This window comes from Monodelphis domestica, chromosome 4 (genome assembly GCF_027887165.1).
Source record: "Monodelphis domestica isolate mMonDom1 chromosome 4, mMonDom1.pri, whole genome shotgun sequence".
Lineage (NCBI taxonomy): Eukaryota > Metazoa > Chordata > Mammalia > Didelphimorphia > Didelphidae > Monodelphis > Monodelphis domestica.
In genome coordinates, this window is record NC_077230.1 from 348,750,755 (window position 1) to 348,778,377 (window position 27,623).

A 27,623-nucleotide genomic window follows, 5' to 3' on the forward strand; every position below is an offset into this window, starting at 1 on the left:
TTCTTCTCTATTCTCCATGGAACCATCCTAGCATAAGTCTTCCTTTACTCCTGCCTGAAGTCTCCCATCAGTTTCCATAGATATTTTTCCTTCTCCACTCTTTCCCTCCATTTGACAAATAGCTGCCAGGTTCTTCTACCATGTATAGACCTGCTCAGGCCATTCCTGACCTCCACAATATTCAGGGGCTCTTTATTGGGGACTGTATGAGATGAAATTATACATTATTACCCACTTTACATTGATTAATAATCATAGATTGGCAACTTCCTATAGAAAATTAGTGAAACTTAGGTGCCCTTCACAAAGGAGACATCAATCTCTTCTTATGAAGGGTAGAGAAACCCCCTTCCCAAGCAGCTTCACATATACATTAATACATAAATATAAGCTTTTAACATACTCTTTTTAAATGTGGCTAAGAGACACCCCCAGACTTCTTATTTCTCTTGGGAAGAGGTTTGAGTGTCCTAAATATCAGGAGAGAAATCCAAAAAATTACAAATTATAATCTTGACTACATGTGCTAAATGTTGCAGCCAGAGAAATGTTGCAACCTGAGAAATATTGCAGCCTGAAAAACCTTGGACAGGCCTAAATTTTGACTAAACTGAGAAATGGCAAGCTTAAGCAATGTTCCCCGTGTTCCCAAACATTCCCAAAGTTCCCAAGCATAGTCTTGGAAGTGTTGGGGAAACTTAAGAAGGATAGAACAAGATAAAGAAATATGACATACAAAAGCATTATGTCACACTCGGATGCTGGGAAAGAAGAAATCGCACTGTGTTGGATTCCTATAAATTCTGAGTAAATTTGAGCATTTAACATCTACTGTTTCTGAGCAGTCTCTCCAGACAGTGCTCCCTCACTCTATGCCCCCCCAAATAAAGCCATATGAGCTCTGCCAGCATCTTAGCAAGTCTCCTGTCTGCTCATTAGGTGATTGATGGGGGTATGAGCCTCCACAGAATTCCACTCCACACAGGGACCTCATCCTATTTTCCATGGTCTTCACACTAGATTAACCTCCTCTTTTTGGTATAAGTCAGGGGGGACCACACATTGTGCCTTTAAGATCACCTGTTCTTCTGGTTTCTATGTCTTTGATGATGTAGTTCCCTCTGCTGGGAATATCCTTCCTCCTCCTCTTCCTGTGGAATCCCTACAAAGCTATTAAAGTCTAATTCAAATGTTACCCCCCTCCCTGGAAGTTTTCCCTGATTCTTGTAACACTAATACTTTCTCCATCATCAAGTTCCATACATTGTCTCATTTTGTACCCTTCTCATTTTCTGATCTTATATAATTATGTATTATATTTATGTCTTACTATCTTAATCCTTTCCTAAATTGAACAGTATGAGGGTGGAGAATCCACTTATCTTAACTTTCCAACCCTCTCCACCAAAGCATAAAGGTCTGTTCACAGTACTGGCTTAATAAATATTTTAAAAATGAACCAAAATAGTGTTTACATGATCTACCAATTCACTATATAGTAAGGTCCTGATTATTTTAAATGATAAACCACTTGAAGTGTTCATATTATTTGAATCCCCACTATATTTCCCCATTGAGTTAGAACAAGTTTCCACATTAATATTATAAATTCAAATCATATGAATTAGCATACATTCATTTGGTTCTAATTGGAACCTAGAAGTATACATGAATACATCAAGGGTCTGAAATTTGTCATATGGATCCAGCTAGAATGAATGATCTTGTGGAATTAAGATGGCTCAGAGAACTGAAATCACCTACCTATGGTCACACAAGTAAGAAGAGTCAGAGGCAGCATCTGGACCCAGTTCTTCCTGACTATAAGTCCCAGACTCTATCCACTAGGCAATACTGCTTTTCACTATCCTGAAGACTATTTACTTTTTGGCATATTAATCTAGCTACAATGGAAACCCTTCAAGAGCTGAGTTCATGTTTTTTTTTTCTTTTTCCCTCTTTTTCCCTCCTCTTCTTCAAAGCCTCTCTTAAAACAGAGCTGGATACAAAGAAAAAAATCTAGTAAATATTTGTTACTGTGTGGAAGCAGGGAAGTAGATGATAGTCAAGAAGGCCTCAAACATATAGTGGCCTGCTTAGTGCATAGTTTTGGGGACCTAGATGAGGCAGGGGGCATTTGAAGGATAGAAAATAATTATCTACATTTTAGAGCCCCTGCACATTGGGAAGTTTCCCACCAGTATTTAATGAGAAAGGATCAAAGAGAGGGAAGAGAATTGGAATCAGGAGTAAAGGTTCACTTCTCCAGGTAAGTCAGACCCTTTATCAAAGCATATGATTTCATATATGCTTTATCCCAGGGGTGTGCAGAGGAGTAGAAAATGACTGAATTAGGATGAAGAAGACCTGAGTATGATTCCCAGCCTGCAGATCTCCAAGTTACATGATTTTGGTCAAGGCATCTTCCCAATCCCTGTCCCATTTTTCTCCTTTGTGAAATGTGGAGGTTTTGATTTAATGTTCTTTCAGAAGGAAGCCATAAACCAAATGAGACTTACCTGCTACTGCTAGGACAGAGTAGGCCCAATTGAAACAGTCAGGTGACCGGAAACGGCAGGTATAGATCCCATTGTCAGAGGCCTGTGCCTGATGGATTTTCAAGGTCACCTTCCCCTCAGCCATGTCATCTTTGAGTAGCTCTGTCCTCCCTTGGAACTGAGGGCCCTCGATTTCCTTCACACCATTTTCAATGGAGTAGTTGTGCACAAGGGTCTGTCCTTGAAACCATGCAATCGTCATCTTTCTAGCATCCATGTTAGATGAGAGCTGACAGGAGAGTATGATATTTTCTCCCTGCTTGGTCTGAATGATCTGCTGAGAACCAGTAACAGAGAATGTGCTTCTGAAGCATTCTAGGGATAGAGAAGAAAATCAGAGGACAATGTAGGACAAGGAGTGAGAGCAGCTTGTGTGGGGGATGGGAGGCAGGAGATCCTAGGAGAGAAAAACTCTGAGTCCTATTCCTGAATCACTTGCTGTTGTATTGAGGGCCACCTTTGGGGTCAAATTTCTTTTTTCTTGTTTTTAAGTAATATTTTATTTTCCCCCTATTATGTGTGAAAACAAGTTTTTTAAACATTCACATTTTGAAAAGTTTTGAGTTTCAAATTCTCTCCCTTCTTCTTACCAAAAGAATTCCTGGAAGTGGTAAATAGGAACTTAAAAAACAAACAAACAATAAAAGAGTTAGAAAAACTAGGAAAAGAAATGAGACTGAAGCAAGAAAAACATGTAATATGAGTCAATAGCTTGGTAAAGGAAACAAAAAATGGGAAAAGATATACAAAAATTCACTGAAGAAAAAAAACTTATTTAAAAGCAAAGCTGGTCAAATGGAAAAGGAGGTACAGAAACTTATTGAAGAAAATAATTTATTAAAAAATTAGAACTGGGCAAAAGGAAGTCAATGACTCTAAAAACATTAAGAAACAATAAAAATCTAAAGAATGAAATAATAGAAGGAAATGTAAAATTTCTCATTGGAAAAACAATTGACCTAGAAAACAGATTGAGGAGAGATAATTTTAAAATTATTGCACCAAATGAAAGTCATGCTCAGAGAAATAATTGGGATATTATACTTCAAAAAATTATCAAGGAAAATTGTGTTAATGTACTAGAATCAGAGAATAAAATAGAAATTGAAAGACTTCGCCCATCACTATCAGAAAGATATTCCAAAACAAAAATCATATTATTATAGCCAAATATTAGAGTCAAATTCAAGAACTCCTAGCTTAAGGAGAAATACTATAAGCAGCCAGAAAGAAACAATTCAAATGTCATGGGGTCATAGTTAGGCAAACATAAGATTTAGCTATTTCTGCTTTAAATGATCCAAGGGCCTAGAATATGACACTCTGAAGGACAAAAGAGATAGGATTACAATCAAGAATTACCTACCTAGCAAAAATGAATATAATTCTTCAGGGGGAAAATGGATATGTAATGAAATTAAGAACTTTTTGGATGTCAAAAATTATTTATTTTTACCAGCCAACTGAAAATTTTTAAAAAATTAATAGAATTTTTTCATAAGTGTTCCAGTCCTGTCTAACACCCTGCATCACAAAAGGCATCACTCAGGAGACAGATATGGTCATACCAATTCTTTCATGTTTTTGCCTTTAATTTCACCCTCTGAAATCAACATTTACAATTTATTCTTCTAATATTAATTCTGTAGCTATATAAGATGTTCCCTTGGTTTTGCTGATTTTGCTGTTCATTATCATTTGTAGTCCTTTCCAAGTGTTTTTTTTAATTACATGCTCTTTAGGAAGTTTCTTACATTGTAATGATATTCTATCACAATCAGATACCACAATTTGTTTAGTCATTTTCCAATTGATGAGAATCCATCAATTTCCAATTCTTTGCCACCATGAATAGAGCTGCTATACATATTTTGGCATATAGGTTATTTTCCTTTTCCCCTGACCTTAGGAAACATACCCAGCAATAATATTGCTGTGTCTAAGAGGATACATACACAGTTCTTGTAACCTCCTGTAGTTAGATCTTAAAATTCTCATGGGTGGACAACTGAGAAGGAGATTAGAAACTGAGGTTAAATGGATAGAGGAGAGAAAGAGAGAGACAAAGGAATAAAGACTCAGAGACAAGGAGTTAAAAAATATGGGCTACATGTTGCCATGCTCTCCTGATGGAATTGAGAGCTCCACACATGCCCTCAAATTTTTATTGGAGAGTTTAGGAATGTGGAGTGGGAGGTAACTAATGAACATTCGACATGGCATAGGTTTTAACATTGGTTGAATTCACAATCATGTAATCGAAGTGGAGGAGGCTAATCAAACATGTGACTTGGAAAGGAATGTGGTCTAACAAGATGTGAACTAGGACCCTGTGGCAAATAATGTCCTGCCCCGGAATTCTTTTGTCCTTTGGACTGAAGATTTGGAAATGCATTAATCAATAATTAACATGACCACGAGTTTGGTATATGAGCACATAAGATACAATATCAATACATCAATAATACTTCCAAGATGCTAATATACCTGGTATGCTACAGTTTGATAACTCTGTGGGTATAATTCCAAATTGCTCTCCAAAATAGTTGCAACAGTTCATAGCTATATATAATAACAGTATATTAGTGCCATTATATCATTGATATGAACAATGATAGATAATAATTTTCCTCATATTAAAGCATCCTTGAATTTCTGGTATAAATCCTATTTGGTTCAATGTATGATCTTTGTGATATGCTTTTGCAGTTTCCTAGATAGTATTTTATTTAGATTTTTTGCATCTTTATTCATTAATGACATTGGTCTATCACTTTCTTTCTCTATTCTTGTTCTTCCTGGTTTAGGTATCAGTATCATATTGGTTTTGTGCAAGGAGTTTTATAAAACTCCTTTACCTGTTATTTCATCTAATTTATTTAATATTGGAATTAGTTGATCTTTAGGTGTTTAGTAGAATTCAATTATAAATTCATCTTGTCTGGATGCTTTTTTAAGAAGATCATTTATAGCTTGTTCAATTTCTTTCTTTTTTTTTTTTAAACCCTTACCTTCCATCTTGGAGTCAATACCGTGTATTGGCTCCAAGGCAGAAGAGTGGTAAGGGCTAGGCAATGGGGGTCAAGTGACTTGCCCAGGGTCACACAGCTGGGAAGTGTCTGAGATCAGATTTGAACCTAGGACCTCCCATCTCTAGGCTTGGCTCTCAATCCACTGAGCTACCCAGCTGCCCCCTCAATTTCTTTTTCTAAAATAGGTTTATTTAGATATTCCATTTCTTCTTCTGATCATGTAGGCAATATATTTTTTGTAAGTATTTGACTTGTTTCACAATGTTAAATTTCTTTGCATATAATTTAGCAAAATGACTCCTGTGTATATCTATTTCTTTATATCAGCTGAAAAAGCAGGGATTCTTGATTAAATTCCAGGTTGACATGAAACTTCCTGTTATATCTATATTTTTAATATTTAATATGAACTTAGTAAACCAGAGAGTAATTTTAAATGACTAATTTAAAAGGGATTCTCAGAGATCTCTGAAAACACATCCATATTGTTCTTTCACTTATATTTTGTACAAGAATATCACGTTTCCCTCTCTCTTCTAGAGTTGAACTAAAGAAATTAAAATTGTTTTCCTACATTACTGACATATTTGAGTCCCTATTATGAAATGTCTTTTTCAAGCATATCCCCTCTTTTCTGGAGCCAGTAACACAAGGGACCTAAACTGGATGAGAACTGTTAAAATGCTATAATTCTACAATGCCATAGGGCAGATATGGGTGCAGGTGCTTAGGAGAGGGATAATGAGCCTGAGATTAGAGATTATGCTTTATTTAAACTTTGTAGTTGTATTAAAACACAGGGATCTGTGTGTGATAGGGACTAAATAAGTCTGAAAGATCAGAGGCCTGAAGAATCTAAGGGAGGGAAGAGAATTGGAGTCAGGAGTCAAGATTCACTTCTCCAGGTGAGTTGGTCCCTTTATCAAAGCATATGATTTCATACATGCTTTATCCCAGGGGTGTGTAGAGGAGAGGAAAATGATTGAATTAGGATGAAGAAGACTTGAGTATGAATCCCAACCTGCAGATCTCCAAGTTACATGATTTTGGTAAAGCATCTTCCCAATCCCTGCCTCATTTTCCTCCTTTGTGAAATGTGGAGGTTTTGACTTAATGCCCTTTCAGAAGGAAGCCATAAACCAAGTGAGACTTACCTGTTACTGGTAGGACAGAGTAGGCCCAATGGAAACAGTCAGGTGCCTGGAAACGGCAGGTATAGATCCCATTGTCAGATGCCTGTGCCTGATGGATTTTCAAGGTCACCTTCCCCTCAGCCATGCCATCTTTGAGCAGCTCTGTTCTCCCTTGGAACTGAGGGCCCTCGATTTCCTTGCTATCCTTCACTCCTTTGGAGTAGCTGTGCACAAGGGTCTGTCCTCGATACCATTCAACAGTCATCTTTCTAGCATCCATGTTGGGTGAGAGCTGACAGGAGAGCATGATATCCTCTCCCTGCTGGGTCTGAATGATCTGCTGAGAGCCAATCACAAAGAACTTCCTTCTTAGGCATTCTAGGGACAGAGAAGAAAATCGGAGGACAATGTAGGACAAGGAATGAGAGCAGCTTGTATGGGGGGTGGCTCAAAATGAACCAAAATAATGTTCACATGATCTACCAATTCACTATATAGTAAGGTCCTGATTATTTTAAATGATAAACCACATGAAGTGGTCATATTATTTGAATCCCCACTATATTTCCCCATTGAGTTAGAACAAATTTCCACATTAATATTATAAATTCAAATCATATAAATTAGAACATATTCATTCAGAACACATATGAAATTTGTCATATGGATCCAGCTAGAATGAATGATCTTGTGGAATTAAGTTGGCCCAGAAAACTGAAATCACCTACCTATGGTCATACAAGTAAAAAAAGTCAGAGGCAGCATCTGGACCCAGTTCTTCCTGACTATAAGTCCCAGACTCTATCCACTAGGCAATACTGCTTTTCACTATCCTGAAGACTATTTACTTTTTGGCATGTTAATATAGCTACAATGGAAACCCTTCAAGAGATGAGTCCATGATTTTTTTTTCCTTTTTCCCTCCTCTCCTTCAAAACCTCTCTTAGCACAGATCTGGATACACAGAAAAAAATCTAGTAAATATTTGTTACTGGGCCAATCTGAGGGGGAAGTAGATGATAGTCAAGAAAGCTTCAGACATATAGTGGCCTGGTTTTGGGAACCCAGATGAGGCAAGGGGCATTTGAAGGAGAGAAAATAATTATCTACATTTTGGAGTCCTTGCACATTGGGAAGGTTTCCACCAGTATTTAATGAGAAACCCCAGGCCTGAAGGATCAAAGGGAGAGAAGAGAATTGGAGTCAGAAGTCAAGGTTCACTCCTCCAGGTGATTTGGTCCCTTTATCAAAGCATATGATTTCATATATGCTATATCCCAGGGTTTTGTAGAGGAGAAGAAAATGACTGAATTAGGATGAATAAGACCTGAATATGATTCCCTGATGTGGGGTGGGCCAGTCTCCCCCAGGGAATGGGGTCTTGGAGGTGGGAAGGTGTTGGTGAAATGATGGATGGGACACAGCTTTCACATTCAACCCACAGCACAGGTTTCACAAGATAAAGTGCTCCACTTTGGTTGAGACCTGACTTTATTTTATACCCTCATGATCACACATCTACTTGGTACAAGTTTCATTCTCAACATACATATTTCCATGGAACCTAACAACAGACAGGAAGCCTAGGGAGATAGTCAAAGAAAGATTGTTGCTAAGTGCAGGATCAGAGGGTAGAATCAGCATGACCCAGATATAGGTTAGGGAATTCAGAGCACAGATTTGCCAGAAGTTTTTATGCCTAGAGAAGAGGGTCCTATCTAAGTGGATAAATAAGAATCTTTAGATTTAATTTTGTAAGTGGGCTCGCCTGGTAATATCCTGCGGGGACAGAGTGGGACATCTGTATTAATCCTGCAAGCATGTTGCTCTCATCTATTTTTCCTAGGGCTATGTAAGAATAAAAATCATAGCAATTCCAATAATAAAGGGAAATTAATAATAAAAGTCACTTTGGGGGTTTCAAATGGGTGTTTCCATCCTTCCTGGGAGCTGCTTTGCAGCCCTCGGTTTCCACATGGACCATGTCAAACAGCATGATCTTTGATGGCTCCCGGCAGTTCCAAGGCTGGAGATCTCCTCAAAGCATCTTCCCAATCCCTGCTCTATTTTCCTCCTTTGTGAAATGTGGAGGTTTTGACTTAATGCCCTTTCAGAAGGAAGCCATAAACCAAGTGAGACTTACCTGTTACTGGTAGGACAGAGTAGGCCCAATTGTTACAGTCAGGTGCCTGGAAACGGCAGGTATAGATCCCATTGTCAGATGCCTGTGCCTGATGGATTTTCAAGGTCACCTTCCCCTCAGCCATCTCATCTTTGAGCAGCTCTGTTCTCCCTTGGAACTGAGGGCCCTCGATTTCCTTCACACCATTTTCAATGGAGTAGCTGTGCACAGGGATCTGTCCTTGATACCATGCAATAGCCATCTTTCTAGCATCCATGTTAGGGTAGAGGCGACAGGAGAGTATGATATCATCTCCCTGCTGGGTCTGAATGATCTGCTGAGAGCCAACCACAAAAAATGTCCTTGTGGGGCATTCTAAGGACAGAGAAGAAAATCAGAGAACAATGTAGGACAAGGAGTGAGAGCAGATTGTGTGTGGGGTGGGAGGCAGGAGATCCTGGGAGAGAAAAACTCTGAGTCCTAATCCTGAATCACTTGCTATTCTATTGAGGGCCACTTTGAGGGTCCACTTTCTTTTTTCTTTTTTTAAAGTAATATTTTCTTTCCCCCCTATTACGTGTGAAAACAAGTTTTTCAAACATTCACATTTTGAAGAGTTTTGAGTTCTAAATTCTCTCCCTTCTTCTGACCCTCACTCTATTCCTCTGTTCCTGCCATCCCTCCTTCCTGAGATGGTAAGCAGTTGAATATAGATTTTACATGTGAAATCATGTAAAACATTTTTCCATATTAATTAAGGGCTCACTTTCCAGACAGTGATTCTCTTGTAGATATAACACATTCTCTCTCTTCAAAATAGGTTTATTTAGATATTCTATTTCTTTCTCTGGTCATCTAGGCAGTATATTTTTTGGTAAGTATTTGACTTGTCTCACATTGTTAAATTTCTTTGCATTTAATTTAGCAAAATAACTTCTGTGTATATTTATCTCTTTATATTAGTCAAAAAAGCAGGGATTCTTGATGAAATTCCAAGTTGACACGAAACTTCCTGGTATATCTATGTTTTTAATATTTAATATGAACTTAGTAAAACAGAGAGTAATTTTAAATGGCTAATTTTAAAAGGATCCTTGGAGATCTCTGAAACCACATCCATATTGTTCTTTCACTTATATTTTGGACAAGAATATCACTCTCTCTTCTAGAGTTGAACTAAAGAAATTGAACTTGTTTTCCTACATTGCTGACATATTTGAGTCCCTATCATGAAAAATTCTTTTCAAACATGTCCCCTCTCTTCTGGGGCCAGTAACACAAGGGACCTAAACTGGATGAGAACTGTTACAGTGCTATAATTCTACAATGCCATAGTGCAGATATGGGTGCAGGTGCTTAGGAGAGGGATAATGAGCCTGAGATTAAGACAATGCTTAATTTAAACTTTGTAGTTGTGTTAAAACACAGGGATCTGTGTGTAATAGGGACTAAATAAGAGTTTTTTAAGTTAATGGTTTAATTGAATTGAAATATTAGTGGGTAGTGATATACAGAGGTCATAATGACAAAGACCAAGGTAACCTTACCTGACATAGGATCACAATGAAGTTTGGAGATGAGGCATGTGAGGCATAAAAGTAGAATGAGGCTGTTGTAGGGAGCTGGCCACTGATTCCACTTTATTATCCAGATCATGGCTGACAAGAACACAAACAGGGAGATGCTTAGAACAGCCAAAAGATGTTGGTAGAGAAGAGCAGGAAAACAGCTTGAAAACAGGTCCTTTAGCTCTAGGAATCAGAAATGTATCCAAGTCTGGGCCACCACATGTTAAAGGGCATAGAAACAAACTATGGTCCAGATTGTGTCTGTCTCACCTTATCTCTCCCTCCTCATACCAATCACACAGATCAGGCTGGTCCCCAAACACCCCATATTTATTTCAGCCTCCATCTCTGACCAGAGATTATTTTTCCAGCCTGTCCTCCCTCCTCCTTTCTATTTATTCCAATATTTCAGTGCCTAACTCAATGGGTCGCCTGATCCCTGAAGACTTGGCACATTTACTACTTCCCCATTGATCCTCCATCTCTTTATTTTACTTAGTATCAGCAGTTCACATGGATTTGATTATGCTCTCTCTGCTGAAGCCTCTCAGCTTCACTGATCCAGTTCTAACCTCTCTCCTGACCTCTAGTGTCTATTGGACCTTCTGAACCAGATGTCCAAGAGACATTAAATACAATATGTTAAAAACGGATCTTTCCACCTAAACTTTCCAAATTTTCTATCTTCTCTCTTATTGTCAAGGACAGCTCCAGGCCCCAACTTGGTGTCATTCTTATCTTATTATTCCCTTTAACCTTGCCTCCTCTTATCTAAGCAGATGTCAAGTCCTGTCCAGTCTACCTTTCTAACATTTCTCGTGTCTCATCTCCTTCTCTTCTCTGATTCTTCAACACTCCTCATGAAGAACTTTATCACTTTGTTGGTGTCCCTTCCATCTGTTTTTCTGCACTCCAGCCCACCCTCCATTCAGCTGTCGAAAGATATTTATAGAGTTCAAGTGTGACTATGCCATCCTCTAATTCAGGACAATACATTGGCTACCTCTCACCTCTGGGATCAAATTAAAAACCCTGTAGTGTTGAAAGTTCTTCCTTACGTGGCCTTTTCCTACCTTTCTAATCTTTTTTATACCTTCTTCCCACCATGTATTCTGCCACCCAGAGACATCAACTTCCTTGCCATTACTCAGACAATACACTCTACCTTTAGAACATTTTTACTGCCTGTCTTACATACCTCTTCATCTCTATGTCCTGGCTTCTCTGGTTTCCTACAGGTCCCAGATCATATTTTACCTTTTGCAAAAAATTTTCCTGATTTCTGTTAATGCTAATAATCTCTTTTTTCTTTTAATATTACCTCCAATTTATCCTTCATATTTTTTGCAAAAAGTTTGAGTGGCATCTCCATCATTAGAATGCAATCTCCTTGAATATAGGAACTGTATTTTGCTATGGTAACTTCTGTGTTTATCAGAGCACCTCTATCAAGAAACTGTCTATAAACCCCCCCACCCCAGATTTACTACTTTTCTTCCAATTTTGGCTACATTAGTTTCATTTGTACAAAACATTTTTTATTTAATGTATTCAGAATTATTCATTTTATATCACACAGTGCTTTCCACCCTTTCTTTATTCATAAATTCTTTTTCTAACCATCAATCTGGTAGATAATATGTTCTATGTTCTAATAATTTGCTTATAATATGCCCATGTCACATATCCATTTTGATCTTATCTAGGTAAATGGTATAAGATATTGACATTTATTTAGTTTCTACCAAACTGCCTTCCAGTTTTCCCAACAATTTTTACCAAATAGTGAATTCTTATTCCAAAAATTTGAATTTTTTCAAACATAACTTTTATATCTGTTTGTTGTATGTCTTACCTCTTACTGACCTACTTTTGTCAAAATTGAGAATTTTAACTAATTTTTTAGTTGATTCCCTAAGATTTTCTTTAAATGTCATCATCATATAATCTGAAAAAAGAGATAGTATTAGTACCTCTTTATTCATTGATTCCTAAAATTTCCTTTTTTCTTTTATTGTCATTTCTAGCATTACTAATACAATATTAAGTAATATTGGTGATAATGAGCATCCTTGTTTCATTCCTGATCTTATAAGGAAGGATTCTACCATCTCCATTATATATAATGTTTGCTGATGGTTTTAAGTATATACATAAAAAGGAATATGCATCTGACTATTCTAAGGAAAAAAGCAGGTATTTATACTTTTAAGTGTTTTCAATAGGGATGAGTGTGGTATTTTGTCAAAAGTTTTTTCTGCATCTATTGATATAATCATGTGATTATTGTTACTATTTGGTTGATATAATCCAATATGTTAAGAGTTTTCCTTATATTAAACCATCCCTGCATACCATATCACAAATTTCATTTGTGAAAAATCTGTGATATACTAGTGTAGTCTCCTGCTTTTTTATTTAGGACTTTGTGTCTATATTTATTATTGAAATTAGCCTGTAATTGTCTTTCTCTGATTTTGTTCTTCCCAGTTTAGGTGTTGACACCATATTTGTTTTATACAAAGAGTTTGGCAGGACTCCGTGACCAATTGTTCTAAATAATTTATTTAATATTGGAATTAGATGATTTTTCAGTATTTGGTAAAATTCACTTGTAAATTCATCTGGTCCTGATGCTTTTTTCTCATTTATGACTTGTTCAACTTCTTTTTCTATAATGGAATTATTTACAAATTTTATTTCCTCTTCTGTTAGTCTGGACATTTATATTTTTGTAAGTATTCTTTCATTTCACTTAAACTATTAAATTTGTTGGCAAAATAATTCTTGATAATTTCTTTGATTTTGACTTCATCAGTGGTAAAGTCACCTTTTTCATTTTTGAAATTAGTGATTTAGTTTCCTTCTCCCCTTTAAAAAATCATACTACTCAATAGTTTATCTATTTTATAGTTTTTAGATGAACCAACTTTCAGTTTTATTTTTTTAATTCAATGGTTTTTATACATTCAGCTTTGTAATCTCACCTATAGTTTTAAGGATCTCCAAGTTGGTATTTTTACTTGTTCTTTTTCTAGATTTTTAAGTTGTATACCCAATTCATTGATCCATTCTTTCTCTTTTTTACTGATATAAGCATGTAGGGTTATAAATTTTCCTCTAATTACTGCTTTTGTTGTATCCCAGGTATTTTAATATATTTTAAAATATCATTTTATTTCCAAGATCAAAGTAAGGTCTTTGATGGCCAAGGTTTTTCCCCTCTCTTTACCTTTTGTACTAATGTAATCACCTGACATGTAGCAGGTTTTTACATATGATTTTATGAATTACTTGGACATCTATGTCCCAAGTCTCTTTGATTGAGGATTAGAAAGTTCATTTGACTCCTATCTATTTCAAACTGTACTTCTGCAATTGCATTATTTCATGGGTTGATTTTCAATAAAAAATAGAAAGGGCTGTTTGCATCTGAAGCATCACTCAGTCCTTCAGGAATACAATATCCTTTGAAGGTTACCAAGGAAATGAGTCTGAGCCAGTTCCAAAACTAAGAGGACTGAGAGACTGGAAATATTAGGATCAACAGAACTATTCAAAGGTTGAACTTTAGTCAGTAGGACCATATCTTTGTCAGAGGTTTGAGTAATGAAAGAGAAGACAAGAGAAATGCATAGTCGATTTGAAGGAGAAAGAGACAAGGGTCTGGGAGTAACAGAGGCTACCTGAGAGAGCTAAAGATATGGAATAGCTGCCGAGGGAGATAGTGAGCTAATCAGTGAGAAATAAAGGACTGCCTTGTGGTTATGAGGGAGAAATTGATTATTGGCTAAAAATTGGCATTTAATTGAGATCATTTAGTGGCATGACTTTTTCTCTAGCAGAAGCAGATGGATCATATGGTAGAAGTTGCTGAGGACTGCAGGGCAGAAGCAGCAGTAGGAAAGGGTAAGGAATTCAAGGTTGGAAGTTACTTCATGGCTTACCTATTTCACCGTCAAGACATTGGGAATTGGGACCTGGAGAATCAAAAGGTTTAGGGAGATTGAAGGTCACTGAGTGGGAAGAGCAGGTCTAAGAGGAGCAAGATAAAGGCATGATGGAAACACAAGACCATAGTCAGTTAAGATCCATCAGGGAGGACAAGTTCTGTTTTCCTTTTCTTAGAAACTCCAATTTCTTTAGTGCTCTTGGAACTGCATAGCTTTGCCATCACAGCAGCCCTGGGAGGCAGAGTTAGAAAGGAGAGAAAAAGGGAAGAATGGGGGGGAAGGAAACAGCAATGGAAGGCAGGAAGTCTTGTGGCTGACCCCAAAGAAGGAAAGAACCTTTCATTAGCCAATGACTGTGTGGGAACCATTTGCTTTTTAAGGAAGTTATTAGTTACAGAGAAGAGAAAGGAATTCCCCAGTCACATCACTCGTAAGTAGTAGAACCAGAATATGACACCAGAAGCCTTAGATCCTAGTTCTCTGTCCAGGGTGCCAGGTTGCCTCCTAATCTTCCTCCTACAGTTCTATCTGCTTCTTCTGTAGCCAGAGGGGGCTGAATAACAGCTTTGGAACAAAACCCACTCTGGCACAAGGACGGCCCCTACCAAATCTGAGCTCAGGCAGGGCACTAGGGATGAGAGCTCTGTGACTTACCTTTGTGTCTGTTGAAGGACAATCTTCTGGGCTCGTTCTTAGTCAGAAAGGAGAAGCAGATTTGTTCTCCAGATGACAGGTCTGCTCTCTCTTCACATGTTAATTTTGTCTTTCCATTCTAGGAAACTGAAGAAAGTTCTTTCTTTATATACTTAATCGTGTCCTTGTCCTTTAGCATATGCTTGTGGGAGTGGTTTCTTCAGAATCTGAATTTATGAGTCCATTGAGTATAGAATTACAGTATTTAGGTTGCTTAGTACATAAAGAGAAATGTAATCACAGAAGACTATAAAAATAGTATCTCTATTAATTTGTTTAAAAATTAATCATGGGGGCAGCTGGGTAGCTCAGTGGATTGAGAACCAGCCCTAGAGACGGGAGGTGCTAGGTTCAAATCTGTCCTCAGATACTTCCCAGCTGTGTGACCCTGGGCAAGTCACTTGACCCCCATTGCCTAGCCCTTACCACTCTTCTGCCTTGGAGCCAATACACAGTATTGACTCCAAGATGGAAGGTAAGGGTTTAAAAAAAATTAATCATGCTAGGGGGCTGCTAGGTGGCTGAGTGAATTGAGAGCCAGGCCTAGAGACAGGAGGTTCAGGGTTCAAATATGATGATACCTCCTAGCTGTGTGATCCTGGGCAAATTGCTGGGGACTGCTACGGAGTCGCAGAAAGACTGGATCATTATCAAAGGAGGAATAATGAACATTTATTGCAAGCAACACACTAGATTTAAAGCTCTTCTTGAGAGAAACAATCGATCCTACCCAATCCTACCCAGAATGTGAACAGGGGAGTTAACCCGTTCCCAGGGTTTCTTGGAACTGTTTATGCAGCCTTGAACTGAGATTTCTATGTTTTGGCGTACTCAGCAGGAATGGTATGTCACAAACACCTGGGAAGAGGAACTCCATTCCATGAAGTCATGAAAGGTTCACTGCAGCAAGTCATGCCCTTGGAATCACTACTTAGTATTGATTGTAAGACAGAAGGTAAGGATTTTTAAAAATTAATCACACTTTTCTCTACTTCTTATTTTAGTTCTCAGATTCATCTTGAGAGGGAGCAAGGTGTGGATAGAACAGCAATTTTAGTCAGAATAGTGTTGAAGTCTCCTAGTGGAGGCTGGATAAGCACTTGTTCCAAATATTGGGAAAAGGGTTTCTGCTGGGGTATGAACTGCTCTAGGCCCTTTGAGATTTCTTCCTACATTGAGCCCATGACAGTCAGAATAGCTAGGATGTAGGAGCATTGAACTTGTAGTCAAATGTTTGAAGCGTGCCTCTAGAAGAACTATGTGACCTTGAACAAGTCCCTTCCTATTTCTGAATCTCAATATTCTTCTCTGTAAAAATGGGGCTATTAGTCCTTTAAGGTAATTTCTTACTGTAGAAAGTAACTGGCTTTGGAGATAGAGGACTTTTTCAAATCTTGTCTCTAAAGTTGACTCCCTGTGTAGCCTTGGGCAAGTCCTCTTACCTTCTTTGGACCTTAATTCACTTACCTCCAAAGTGAGAAATTTGAGCCAGATGTCCTCCAAGGCCCCTTTCATCTGCAGATGTAGGCAGCTCAGTGACATGGTGGATAGAGCCCTAGATTTGAATCTGGAAGATCCAAGTTCAACTCTTAAGTCAGTTAGTGTTTCCTTATTAATAATATGGAGAGCATGACCTCACTCATATACAAGATTGTTGTGCAGGGCCACCTTCCCATCAGCCATGTCCTGTCTCAGCAACTCAGAATTCAAGGGTCTGCACTTCCTCTACCTCCTAATCCCTGCAATGTGCACAGACAGTGGACTTCTGACCCACTTCAGTTTTCTCTCAGCATCCATGTTAGAGAGGTGACCAGAGAGCAGGACCCTCAGGTCAGGGTAGGCTGTGCCAGAGGGCCAGACACAGGAATAAAACAGAAGAGAATGAGAGAACATTCAGGGTGCTGGAGTAAATATGGCCTGGAGAGAGGGGAGAGAGGATCCCTGTAGAGCCCGATGAGCAGGGTCTACAAGACCAAAAGACAAGGGGGTTGTCCTTTGTGGTAGGGACCCGAGGAGAAGTAGGGAATCGAGGAACCAGGGTGAAGAATGACAGACATGGGCAAGTTAGTGATTGAATAGGGCAGGCAACCCCTATGATTTTCTCCTTGGGAGGAAAGTACTAGGATCAATGGAATACGAGGTAGAGGATAAGATTAAGGTAGAGAATGTAAGCCAGACCGGGGCTGGAGCCTCGGGGAGGAAGAGATTCAGAAAGAGAGAGAGATTTAGGAGCTTAGTGGAGCTCCAAGAAAGGGGGGAGGAAGTTCATGAGGAAGTTCAAAAGAATCTATCAAAGGTTGCCTTTGCTTTTATTGTTGAGGGAGCAGGGAGGTGTTTCCAATCACGTAGTAATCACATCACAGAGCATAGACAATTAAGATTGGGTGGCAGGGTAGAGGGAACACCTTTGGGCATGTAGATTACAAACCGCGCTTTCCCTGGAAACTGTGGCTCCGATCATGTTAATGAGTTTGTCCTAGGCAAGGGCCGCATGGCCAGGTCAAGGTTACATTCACAAACATCCTTGGTATAACCTTATGCTTGGAGACACAGTAGCCATACAATCATTTATATTACATAGATGTGAATATGCTTGGAATGCTACAATCCCAGGCCATGAAGTTGTGAATGTGTTCTTACTTAGGAGCTGCTCTGCCTTGAGGTATTCCTCCTCCTCTTGGGAAATCACATTCCACACTGGGACACATTGGTGGGGCAGAGACAAGAAATTCTCCCTCTTTACTAGCTTGTATATTCAAGGAAGTAGGGCAGCTAATGGGAGCTGAAAGTTTGGGGGAAGAGGCAGGAAAGCAAAAGCTCCTGGTAGTGGTCCTTTGGAAGAAATCAGTCTCTGTCCCTCTACTAAGGCTACCCTCTTACTGAAGCAGAGGAAGATCAGGCTTCTTCTGGGCTGGTGTTTGACTCATCTTTATCCTGTGGATGCTCAGCTGAGTGTTATAGAAGTCTGGAGGTTGGGGGAAGAAGAGAGCTATGTAAGACCTCAATGAGACAAGGTGGTACAGCCCAGCAGGAGAGGAGGAAGTATGGTGCTGGAAATGTGGGCAGTTTCCTGGGCATTACTGTGGTGATGGCATCCTGAGTTACTGGAACTGGGAGGAAAGGATTTGAGCTGAAATGTTAGCTCACCAATTGACTAGCTATAGAACTTGTATAAGTCACTGGAACTCTCTGGACCTCTCTTTCTTCAGTAAAGTAAGAGGATTGAACTCAATGATCTCTGGGGATTTTTCTAGTTGTAAAATTATGATTCTGTCTTTGTATTCCCTTTGGTTGAGTGTGTCACTGGAGAGCATCTCTCTGCAGCCCTTTGGTATAGAGTCCACAGAAAAGGTGGACATTTTGCCTCTTGGTGAGAAGGTGAGAAGCAGCTATGCACTTGATGACACATTCTGCCATTTCCTATTTTCTAGGGTGAGTCTGGATCAGAAGTCATGGGACCTTTCCATTCCTGGAGGGCATTGGTTCTCATACCCTCTTTCACATATCAGGTCTAAAGGGTGGTCTTAGGAACATCAACACATTCAGAAAGTTACCCATCAGAAGGATGCAGGAGAGTGGTAGGGTTGTCATTCTTGGAATGAAAAGGCTACTGAACAGACTGCAAACACTCATTTCCTTGACTCTGTTGGTCCTAAGACCTGGAACTCTGGCAGATCTCTCTAGCTGAACCCTCCATCCAGGTTCCCTTCTTGCTAAGAACTTTGCATCTGGAATCCCAACAAAAAGCTGTGGTTCCTAACCTGGTTTGGACTAACATTTTATTCCAAATCTTTCAATCTTGCTCTTCCTTCCCCAATAGTAGCTTTTATTCAGATCCAGTGTTTGCCTTAATCCCTTTTGTTGCTAGCAGATTTCTCTTACAAAGGTAGAAATGTGGATGCTTTGCTTCTATTAACTCTTCTTCTTGTCCTGTGTGAATTTAATATAAATTTTATCCCTTATTTCTTTTGAAATCCATTTTGGTCATTATTGTTCCCATCCTTTTCCTGGTCATGCAAGTGTACTATGGGAGGATGCCAGAGGCCTCAGGGTTCCCTGGCATCCCAGAAGCCTGGCCTCTGACCCAGACTGAAGTCAAGTCTGTCCAACCAGAGAGACCCAGAAGAAGTGACATCAAAGACTTTACAAGAGAGAGTGCTGAAATAGCAAGAAGAGTTTTCTGTTGTTGTTGTTGTTGTTGTTGTTGTTGTTTTGTTTGCTAGCTCTAGGATGGCTTTGGGGTTAGAATCTTCCTGACCCAGCCACTTTTGGCTAGCAAATAGAAGCAAGTCCTCTAACTCAAATTAGATAGGCATGGTCAGGTGATTATGTGACAGACTAGCTCTCTTATTCCAACTTTTACTAATAAATAATTATAAGTTAATATACAATCTCCAAAGAATTTTAATCATAACAGTCTCCTGAATGGTTGAATTAGTTCACAATCCAACAACAACGTATTCCTGTCTCAGCTTTCCCAAATCCTTTCCAAGTTTTTTCATTTTCCTTTTCTTTCATAATAGACTATCTGATAGATGAGCAGTGCCTTAAGGCTGTTTTACTTTACATTTCTCTAATAGTGATTAAGAGCATTCTTTTTTGCATGACTCTAGAGAGCTTTAATTACTTTGAGAACTCTCTCTGTCCTTTCACTATTTATCAATTGAGGAATGAATTGTATTTTTATACCTTCAACCCAATTGCTATGTATTTGAGAAATGAGATCTTTATTAGAGAGATTTCTAGAAAAAAAGTTTGCCATTATGATTACTGTCATTGCTTTCCATCTCATTTACCCCTTAAACAGACCTCCACCTCCTCCAATTTTCCCTATTTTCTATCAGTCCCTCTCCCTTCTCTTATACTCTCCTCCTCCTCCTTTCCTATAGGATAAGAAAGATTTCTATACCCAAATGACTATGTTTTTCCTTCAATGAGCCAATTCTTTTTTTTTAAACCCTTACCTTCCATCTTGGAGTCAATACTGTGATTTGACTCCAAGGCAGAAGACTGACAAGGCAGAAGAGTGGTCAGGGCTAGGCAATGGGGGTTAAGTGACTTGCCCAGGGTCACACAGCTGGGAAGTGTCTGAGGCCAGATTTGAACCTAGGACCTCCCATCTCTGGGCCTGACGCTCAATTCCACTGAGCCACTGAGCCACCCAGCTGCCCCCAATGAGCCAATTCTGATGAAAGTAAGGTTCATATTCTCTTCCCCTGTGGAGGCTCTTTCTTGCTTATTTTGTATGCAAAAATTTGACCCATTTTATTTTTCCCTTCCCCCACTTACCAATGCATTTTTATTTGATGATTCATTTTTAAAAGTTTATATTCTTTAACAATTCCACATAATAACATTTCCACATAAGTTTTCCCAAGTTATATGATTGAACATATCTGCCTCAATCCCTTTTCTTCCTCGCCCGCCCTGGCTCTGGTAGGCAATTTGATCTGAGTTATACATGTATTATTGTGCAAAATATATTTCCATTTTGTTCATTTTTGTGAGTAATCTTATAAACCCAAACCCCAAAACATCAACCCAAATAAACAAGTGAAAAAATGTATGTTTTCATCTGTGTTCCTACTCCCACAGTTCTGCCTCTGGAGGTGGATAGCATTTGTTGTCACAAGTACCTCTGAATTGTCCTGGCTCATTGGATTCCTATAAGTACTTAAATCTATCACAGCTGATTATTCCACAATATTGTGATTACTGTGTACAATGTTTTCCTTGTTCTGCTTATTTCACTCTGCATCAGTTAATGAAAGTCTTTCCAGCTCTTTCTGAAATCATCTTGTTCCTTACAAAATAGTATTTCATCATTATCATATACCACAATTTGTTCATCAATTTCTCAATTAATGGGCATCCCTTCAATTTCCAATTCTTTGCCACCACAAAAGAGCAGTTATAAATATTTTTTACAAGTTATGTCCTTTACCATTTTTTTCTCATCTCTTTGGGATAAAGACCCAGTAGTGGTATTACTGGATCAAAGGGTATGAGTTGTTTCATAGCCCTTTGGGAATAATTCCAAATTGCCCTCCAGAATTGTTGGATCAGTTCATACCCTACCAACAATACATTAGTGTCCCAATTTTGCCATATACCCTCCAACTTTTATTATTTTCCTTTACTGTCATATTGGCCAATCAGAAAGGTATGAGGTGATTCTTCAGAGTTGTTTTAACTTGCATTTTGTTAATCAAGAGGGATTTAGAACATTTGTCTATGATTATTGATAGCTTTGATTTCTTAATTTGAAAACTCTCAACTGGAGAATGACGAATATACTGATAAATTTTGATTTAGTTATTTATACATTTAAGAAATGAGATACCTTTATCAAAGAAATTTGCTATAAATTTTTTTCATTTTGTTGTTTCCCTTCTAATCTTGGTTGAATTAGTTTTGTTTGTAAAAACCTTTTAAATTTAATATAATCAAAATTATTTATTTTACAACTTGTAATGTTCTCTGTCTCCTGTTTGGACATAAATTCCATAGACATGACAGTAAACTATTCTATGTTTCCCCAATTTACTTATACTATCACCCTTTCTATCAAAATCATATACCTTATCTTGGCTTACGGTGTGAGATATTGTTCTAATTTTTTTTATTATTTTTTTAAACATTATTTTATTTGGTCATTTCCAAACATTATTCACTAGAAACAAAGATCATTTTCTTTTCCTCCCTGCCTCCCCCCCAATGCCTATATATCATAGGCATTATATGATTGCTTTTTGACAACTAAAATCGTAGAAATTAGATGGGTCCCTGTGGCTTCTCCATCATCTTGGCTGCTTCCTCCTCTCATTGGTTTTCTTAATCATTCTTTGGAATAAGGTTAACTTCAGGTTTTGGCTGGGCTAAGTGTTTAGGGCTAGACAGTCTGCCCCATTTTTCAAAGTTATCAAGGTTTGAAGACTAAATTGCTGAATTTCCCTTGAGTTTCACTTGTCTTATCTATACAGGGACTATAATAATACTTCTATTCTGTATTTTACAAGGTTGTTAGGTGGTAATATGGGTGTTGAGTTCCTTGTAATTCTTCAAGACCTCTTAAAATGAGAGGCATTGCTGATATGGTGTGACCTTTGGTCCAAGGGTCCCCACAAGGGATTTGCTCTAGATTTATAAAGACCTGAATAAATGGGTTGAGAAAGATGATTGTCAGAAAGATTTCAATCTCTGCCTCTGCCTCAAACCCAGTGTAGAAATACAGGGTAATCTCTAAGGTATGGCTTAATAAGGCTGATGCCTAGTACTTCCCAAGGAAATAATATCATGGTAGAATCTTTCATTGTACCACATAGGTATTAGGAATAATTATTTCTTACCAAAAGTACAAAAATGTAAGGTGCCAAAGAGTTAGCATATCTGCAGTAACAAATACATAAAACATCTCACTTATACACTCTTTCTACCATTACAATTCTATGCATTCCATATTCTCTCCTCTGCTGAATATCGTGAGATGAAGTGACAGTAACCTTATTGCTTGCTTTTCCTTCAATAACACCCTCTAGAGATGTGGCAAAATCAGGACACTAATGCATTGCTGGTGGAGTTGTGAATTGATCCAACCATTCTGGAACGCAATTTCGAAATATGCCCAAAAGGCTTTAAATGACTGCCTGTCTTTTGATTGAGCCATACATACCACTGCTGTGTTTGTACCCCAAAGAGCTAATAAGTAAAATATCTGTACAAAAATATTTATAGCCATGCTCTTTGTGGTGGCAAAAATTGGAAAATGAGGGGCTGCCCTTCAATTGGGGAATGGCTGAACAAATTGTGGCATCTATTGTGCTCAAAGGAATAATGAACTGGAGGAATTCCTTGTGAATTGGAATGACCTTCAGGAATTGATGCAGAGTGAAATGAGCAGAACCAGGAGAATATTGTACACAGAGACTGATACACTGTGGTACAATAGAATGTAATGGACTTCTCTACTAGCAGCAATGCAATGATCGAGGACAATTCTGAGGGACTTATGAGAAAGAACACTATCCACATCCAGAGAAAGAACTGTGGGAGTAGAAACACAGAAGTAAAACAATTGCTTGATCACATGGTTCAATGGGGATATTATTGGGGATGTAGACTGTAAACGATCACCCTAGTACAAACATTAATAATATGGAAATAGGTCTTGATCCATAGCATATGTAAAACCCAGTAGAATTGCTCATTTCCTATGGGAGGGGGAAGGGAAGAGGAGAGGGAAAGAACATGAACCATGTAACCATGGAAAAATTGTCAAATTAATTAATTAAATAATTAGATTTTTTAGATCAAAGGAGGGAAGAAATGATATGAAAACATAGCTCAAGAAACATTTTATGTTTCAGTTGTGTCCTCTTCTGGACACCGTTTGTAGTTTTCTTAAAGAAGAGATTACACAGTGGATAGAGTGCTAGACCTGTAATCAGGAAGATCTAAGTCAAATTCAGCATTGATCTTCTGTCTCAGTATTTTAATTCATGGTCTCAATGAATCACATGTATCCCATTAATTTGAATAAAGGCTTCTCAGCTTTATGGATCCAGCCCTATCCTTTCTCCTTACCTCTTGTGGCTCCTTAGAACTGGATGTTCCATTTAGACATTAAGCACACATACAAAACTGACCTCACTATCTTTCCCCCTAAACTTCCTAATCCCCTAATTTCTCTATTATTGCTAAAGCAGCTCCAGGCTCCAACCTAGAGGTCATTCACAACTTCTTATTCTCTCTTACCCTGTCTTTCCTTATCTAACCAGTTGACAAGTCTTGGCTATTGTACCTTTCTAACATCTTCCATATCTATCTCTTTCTCTCCTCTGATACTTCTGCTCTCCTCATGCAGAACTTTATCATCTGATTGGTATCTCTGACTCCACTTTCTTTGCATTGTGAATTTTAGTTTTACTCCATCCTGCTTAGTCTTTAGAATTCTAGCAACCAGGAATGTATACACCCCCACTTAAGGATTAACTGTGAGGAGGATGACCTATAACTGACATGTGCTAGCAAGTGACAAATCAGAAACAACTGACAGACCCTCTGGGCTGTCTTAAGCTAAGCTTAAGCTATCATTGGTACATGTGAGGTGTAGGAAGTGATGTAAAGAACTATCTATATATTTTGCGTCACTTCCTCTCTCTCTCTCTCTCTCTCTCTCTCTCTCTCTCTCTCTCTCTCTCTCTCTCTCTCTCTCTCTCTCTCTCTCTCTCTCAGAGATGTTGGGCTCTCTTGGCAAGTTTGGGAGCTCCTGGAGTGGTTTGGCGTTTGAGCTTGGCAGTGAGGTTACTGGGAGAAGCTTTGCATCATGGTTTAGGTGAGGCATCTTCCTTGAGTGAGTCTTGGTGAGTGGTTAGGCTAATTCCTCCTTTCCTGAGTCTTTTTTTTAAACCTTTACCTTCTTTCTCAGAATCAATACTGTATATTGGTTCCAAGACAGAAGAGTGGTAAGGGCTATGCAATGGGGGTTAAGTGACTTGCCCAGGATCACACAGCTGGGAAGTGTATGAGGCTAGATTGAACCTAGGACCTCCCATCTCTAGTCCTGGCTCTCAATCCATTGAGCTACCCAGCTGCCCCCTGCTTAGGAATATCTTTTTTTTAATTATTATTTTAAACGTTATTTCATTTGGTCATTTCCAAACATTATTCACTGGAAACAAAGGTCATTTTCTTTTCCTCCCTGGCCCCCCTCCAACAACCTTTCCCTCTCCCATAGCCGACACATGATTCCACTGGTTACTACATGTGTTCTTGACTCGAAACCATTTCCCTGTTGTTGGTATTTGCACTAGAGTGTTCATTTAGAGTCTCTCCTCAGTCATATCCCCTTCACCCCTGTAGTCAAGCAGTTGCTTTTCATTGGTGTTTTTACTCCCACAGTTTGTCCTCTGCTTGTGGATAGTATTTTTTAGATCCCTGCAGATTGTTCAGGGACATTGCATTGCCACTAATGGAGAAGTCCATCACCTTCGATTGTACCACAATGTATCAGTCTCTGTGAACAATGTTTTCCTGGTTCTGCTCCTTTTGCTCTGCATCACTTCCTGAAGGTTGTTCCAGTCTCCATGGAATTCCTGTACTTTATTATTCCTTTTAGCACAATAGAATTCCATCACCAACATATACCATAATTTGTTCAGCCATCCCCCAATTGATGGGCATCCCCTCGTTCTCCAATTTTTGGCCACCACAGAGAGTGCAGCTATGAATATTCTTGTACAAGTCTTTTTCCTTATTATCTCTTTGGGGTACAAACCCAGCAGTGCTATAGCTGGATCAAAGGGCAAGCAGTCTTTTATCACCCTTTGGGCATAGTTCCAATTTGCCCTCCAGAATGGCTGGATCAATTCACAACTCCACCAGCAATGAATTAGTGTCCCCACTTTGCCACATCCACTCCAGCATTCATTACTTTCCATAGCTGTCATGTTAGCCAATCTGCTAGGTGTGAGGTGATACCTCAGAGTTGTTTTGATTTGCATCTCTCTGATTATAAGAGATGTAGAGCACTTTTTCATGTGCTTATTAATAGTTTTGATTTCTTTGGCTGAGAACTGCCTGTTCATGTCCCTTGCCCATTTATCAATTGGAGAATGGCTCGATTATTTATAAAATTGATTTAGTTCTTTGTAAATTTGAGTAATTAAACCTTTGTCAGAGGTTTTTATGAAGATTGTTTCCCAATTTGTTGCTACCCTTCTGATTTTGGTTACATTGGATTCTTTGTACAAAAACTTTTTAATTTGATGTATTCCAGATTATTTATTTTGCATTTTGTAACTCTTTCTAAATCTTGCTTGGTTTTGAAGTCTTTCCCTTCCCAAAGGTCTGACATGTATCCTATTCTGTGTTCGCCTAATTTTCTTATAGTTTCCTTCTTTATGTTCAAGTCATTCACCCATTTTGAATTTATCTTGGTGTAGGGTGTGAGGTGTTGATCTAAACCTAATCTTTCCCACACTGTCCTCCAATTTTCCCAGCAGTTTTTATGAAATAGTGGATTTTTTGTCCCAAAAGCTGGGATCTTTGGGTTTGTCATATACTGTCTTGCTCAGGTTGCTTGTCCCCAGTCTATTCCACTGATCCTCCTTTCTGTCTCTTAGCCAGTACCATATTGTTTTGGTGACCACTGCTTTATAATATAGTCTGAGATCTGGGACTGCAAGGCCCCCTTCATTTGTATTTTTTTTTTCATTATTTCCCTGGATATCCTTGATCTTTTGTTCTTCCAAATGAACTTTGTTAAGATTTTTTCTAAATCAGTAAAAAAAATTTTTGGAAGTTCAATGGGTATGGCAATAAATAGATAGATGAGTTTGGGTAGGATGGTCATTTTTATTATATTGGCTCTTCCTACCCATGAGCAGTTAATGTTATTCCAATTGTTCAAGTCTAGTTTTAGTTGTGTGGAAAGTGTTTTGTAGTTGTGTTCCTATAGTTCCTGTGTTTGTCTCGGCAGATAGATTCCTAAGTATTTTATTTTGTCTAAGGTAATTTTGAATGGGATTTCTCTTTCTAGTTCTTGCTGATGAGCTGTGTTGGAATTATATAGAAATGCTGATGACTTATGTGGGTTTATTTTGTATCCTGCAACTTGGCCAAAGTTGTTGATTATTTCGATTAGCTTTTTGGTTGAATCTCTAGGATTCTTTAAGTAGACCATCATATCATCTGCAAAGAGCGATAATTTGGTCTCCTCCTTGCCTATTTTAATGCCTTCAATTTCTTTTTCTTCTCTAATTGCTACTGCTAGTGTTTCTAGTACAATGTCAAATAATAGAGGTGATAATGGGCATCCTTGTTTCACTCCTGATCTTAATGGGAATGGATTTAGTTTATCCCCATTGCAGATGATATTAGTTGATGGTTTTAGATATATACTGTTTATTATTTTTAGGAACGACCCTTCTATTCCTATGCTTTCTAGTGTTTTTAGTAGGAATGGGTGTTGTATTTTATCAAAGGCTTTTTCTGCATCTATTGAGATAATCATGTGGTTCTTGTTGGTTTGCTTATTGATGTGGTCAATTATGTGGATAGTTTTCCTAATATTGAACCAGCCCTGCATCCCTGGTATAAATCCTACTTGAACATGGTGGATGACCCTTCTGATCACTTGCTGGAGTCTTTTAGCTAGTATCCTATTTAAGATTTTTGCATCTATATTCATTAGGGCGATTGGTCTATAATTTTCTTACTTTGTTTTTGGCCTGCCTGGCTTTGGAATTAGTACCATGTTTGTGTCATAAAAGGAGTTTGGTAGAACTCCCTCTTTGCTTATTATGTCAAATAGTTTGTATAGTATTGGAGTTAGCTGTTCTTTGAATGTTTGATAGAATTCACTGATGAATCCATCAGGCCCTGGGGATTTTTTTCTTAGGAAGTTCTTTGATGACCTGTTGGATTTCTTTTTCTGATATGGGATTATTTAAGAAATCTATTTCTTCTTCTGTTAGTCTAGGCAATTTATATTTTTGTAAATATTCATCCATATCACCTAGGTTGGTATATTTATTGCCATATAGTTGGGCAAAGTAGTTTTTA

At 38.3% G+C, this 27,623-nt stretch overlaps 1 protein-coding gene across 1 annotated transcript; it reads right to left on the minus strand.

Annotated features, from left to right (window-relative positions):
• Positions 1 to 626: 626 nt before the first annotated feature.
• LOC103101884 (butyrophilin-like protein 2) lies at positions 627 to 16,601 on the minus strand. Its single transcript, XM_016433243.2, has 6 exons — positions 16,527 to 16,601; positions 14,361 to 14,448; positions 8,867 to 9,220; positions 6,745 to 7,101; positions 2,520 to 2,873; positions 627 to 697 (listed from the first exon to the last, which is right to left on the minus strand). The coding sequence occupies exons 1-6, from the start codon at positions 16,599 to 16,601 to the stop codon at positions 627 to 629; spliced, it is 1,299 nt and encodes a 432-aa protein (XP_016288729.2).
• Positions 16,602 to 27,623: the final 11,022 nt, after the last annotated feature.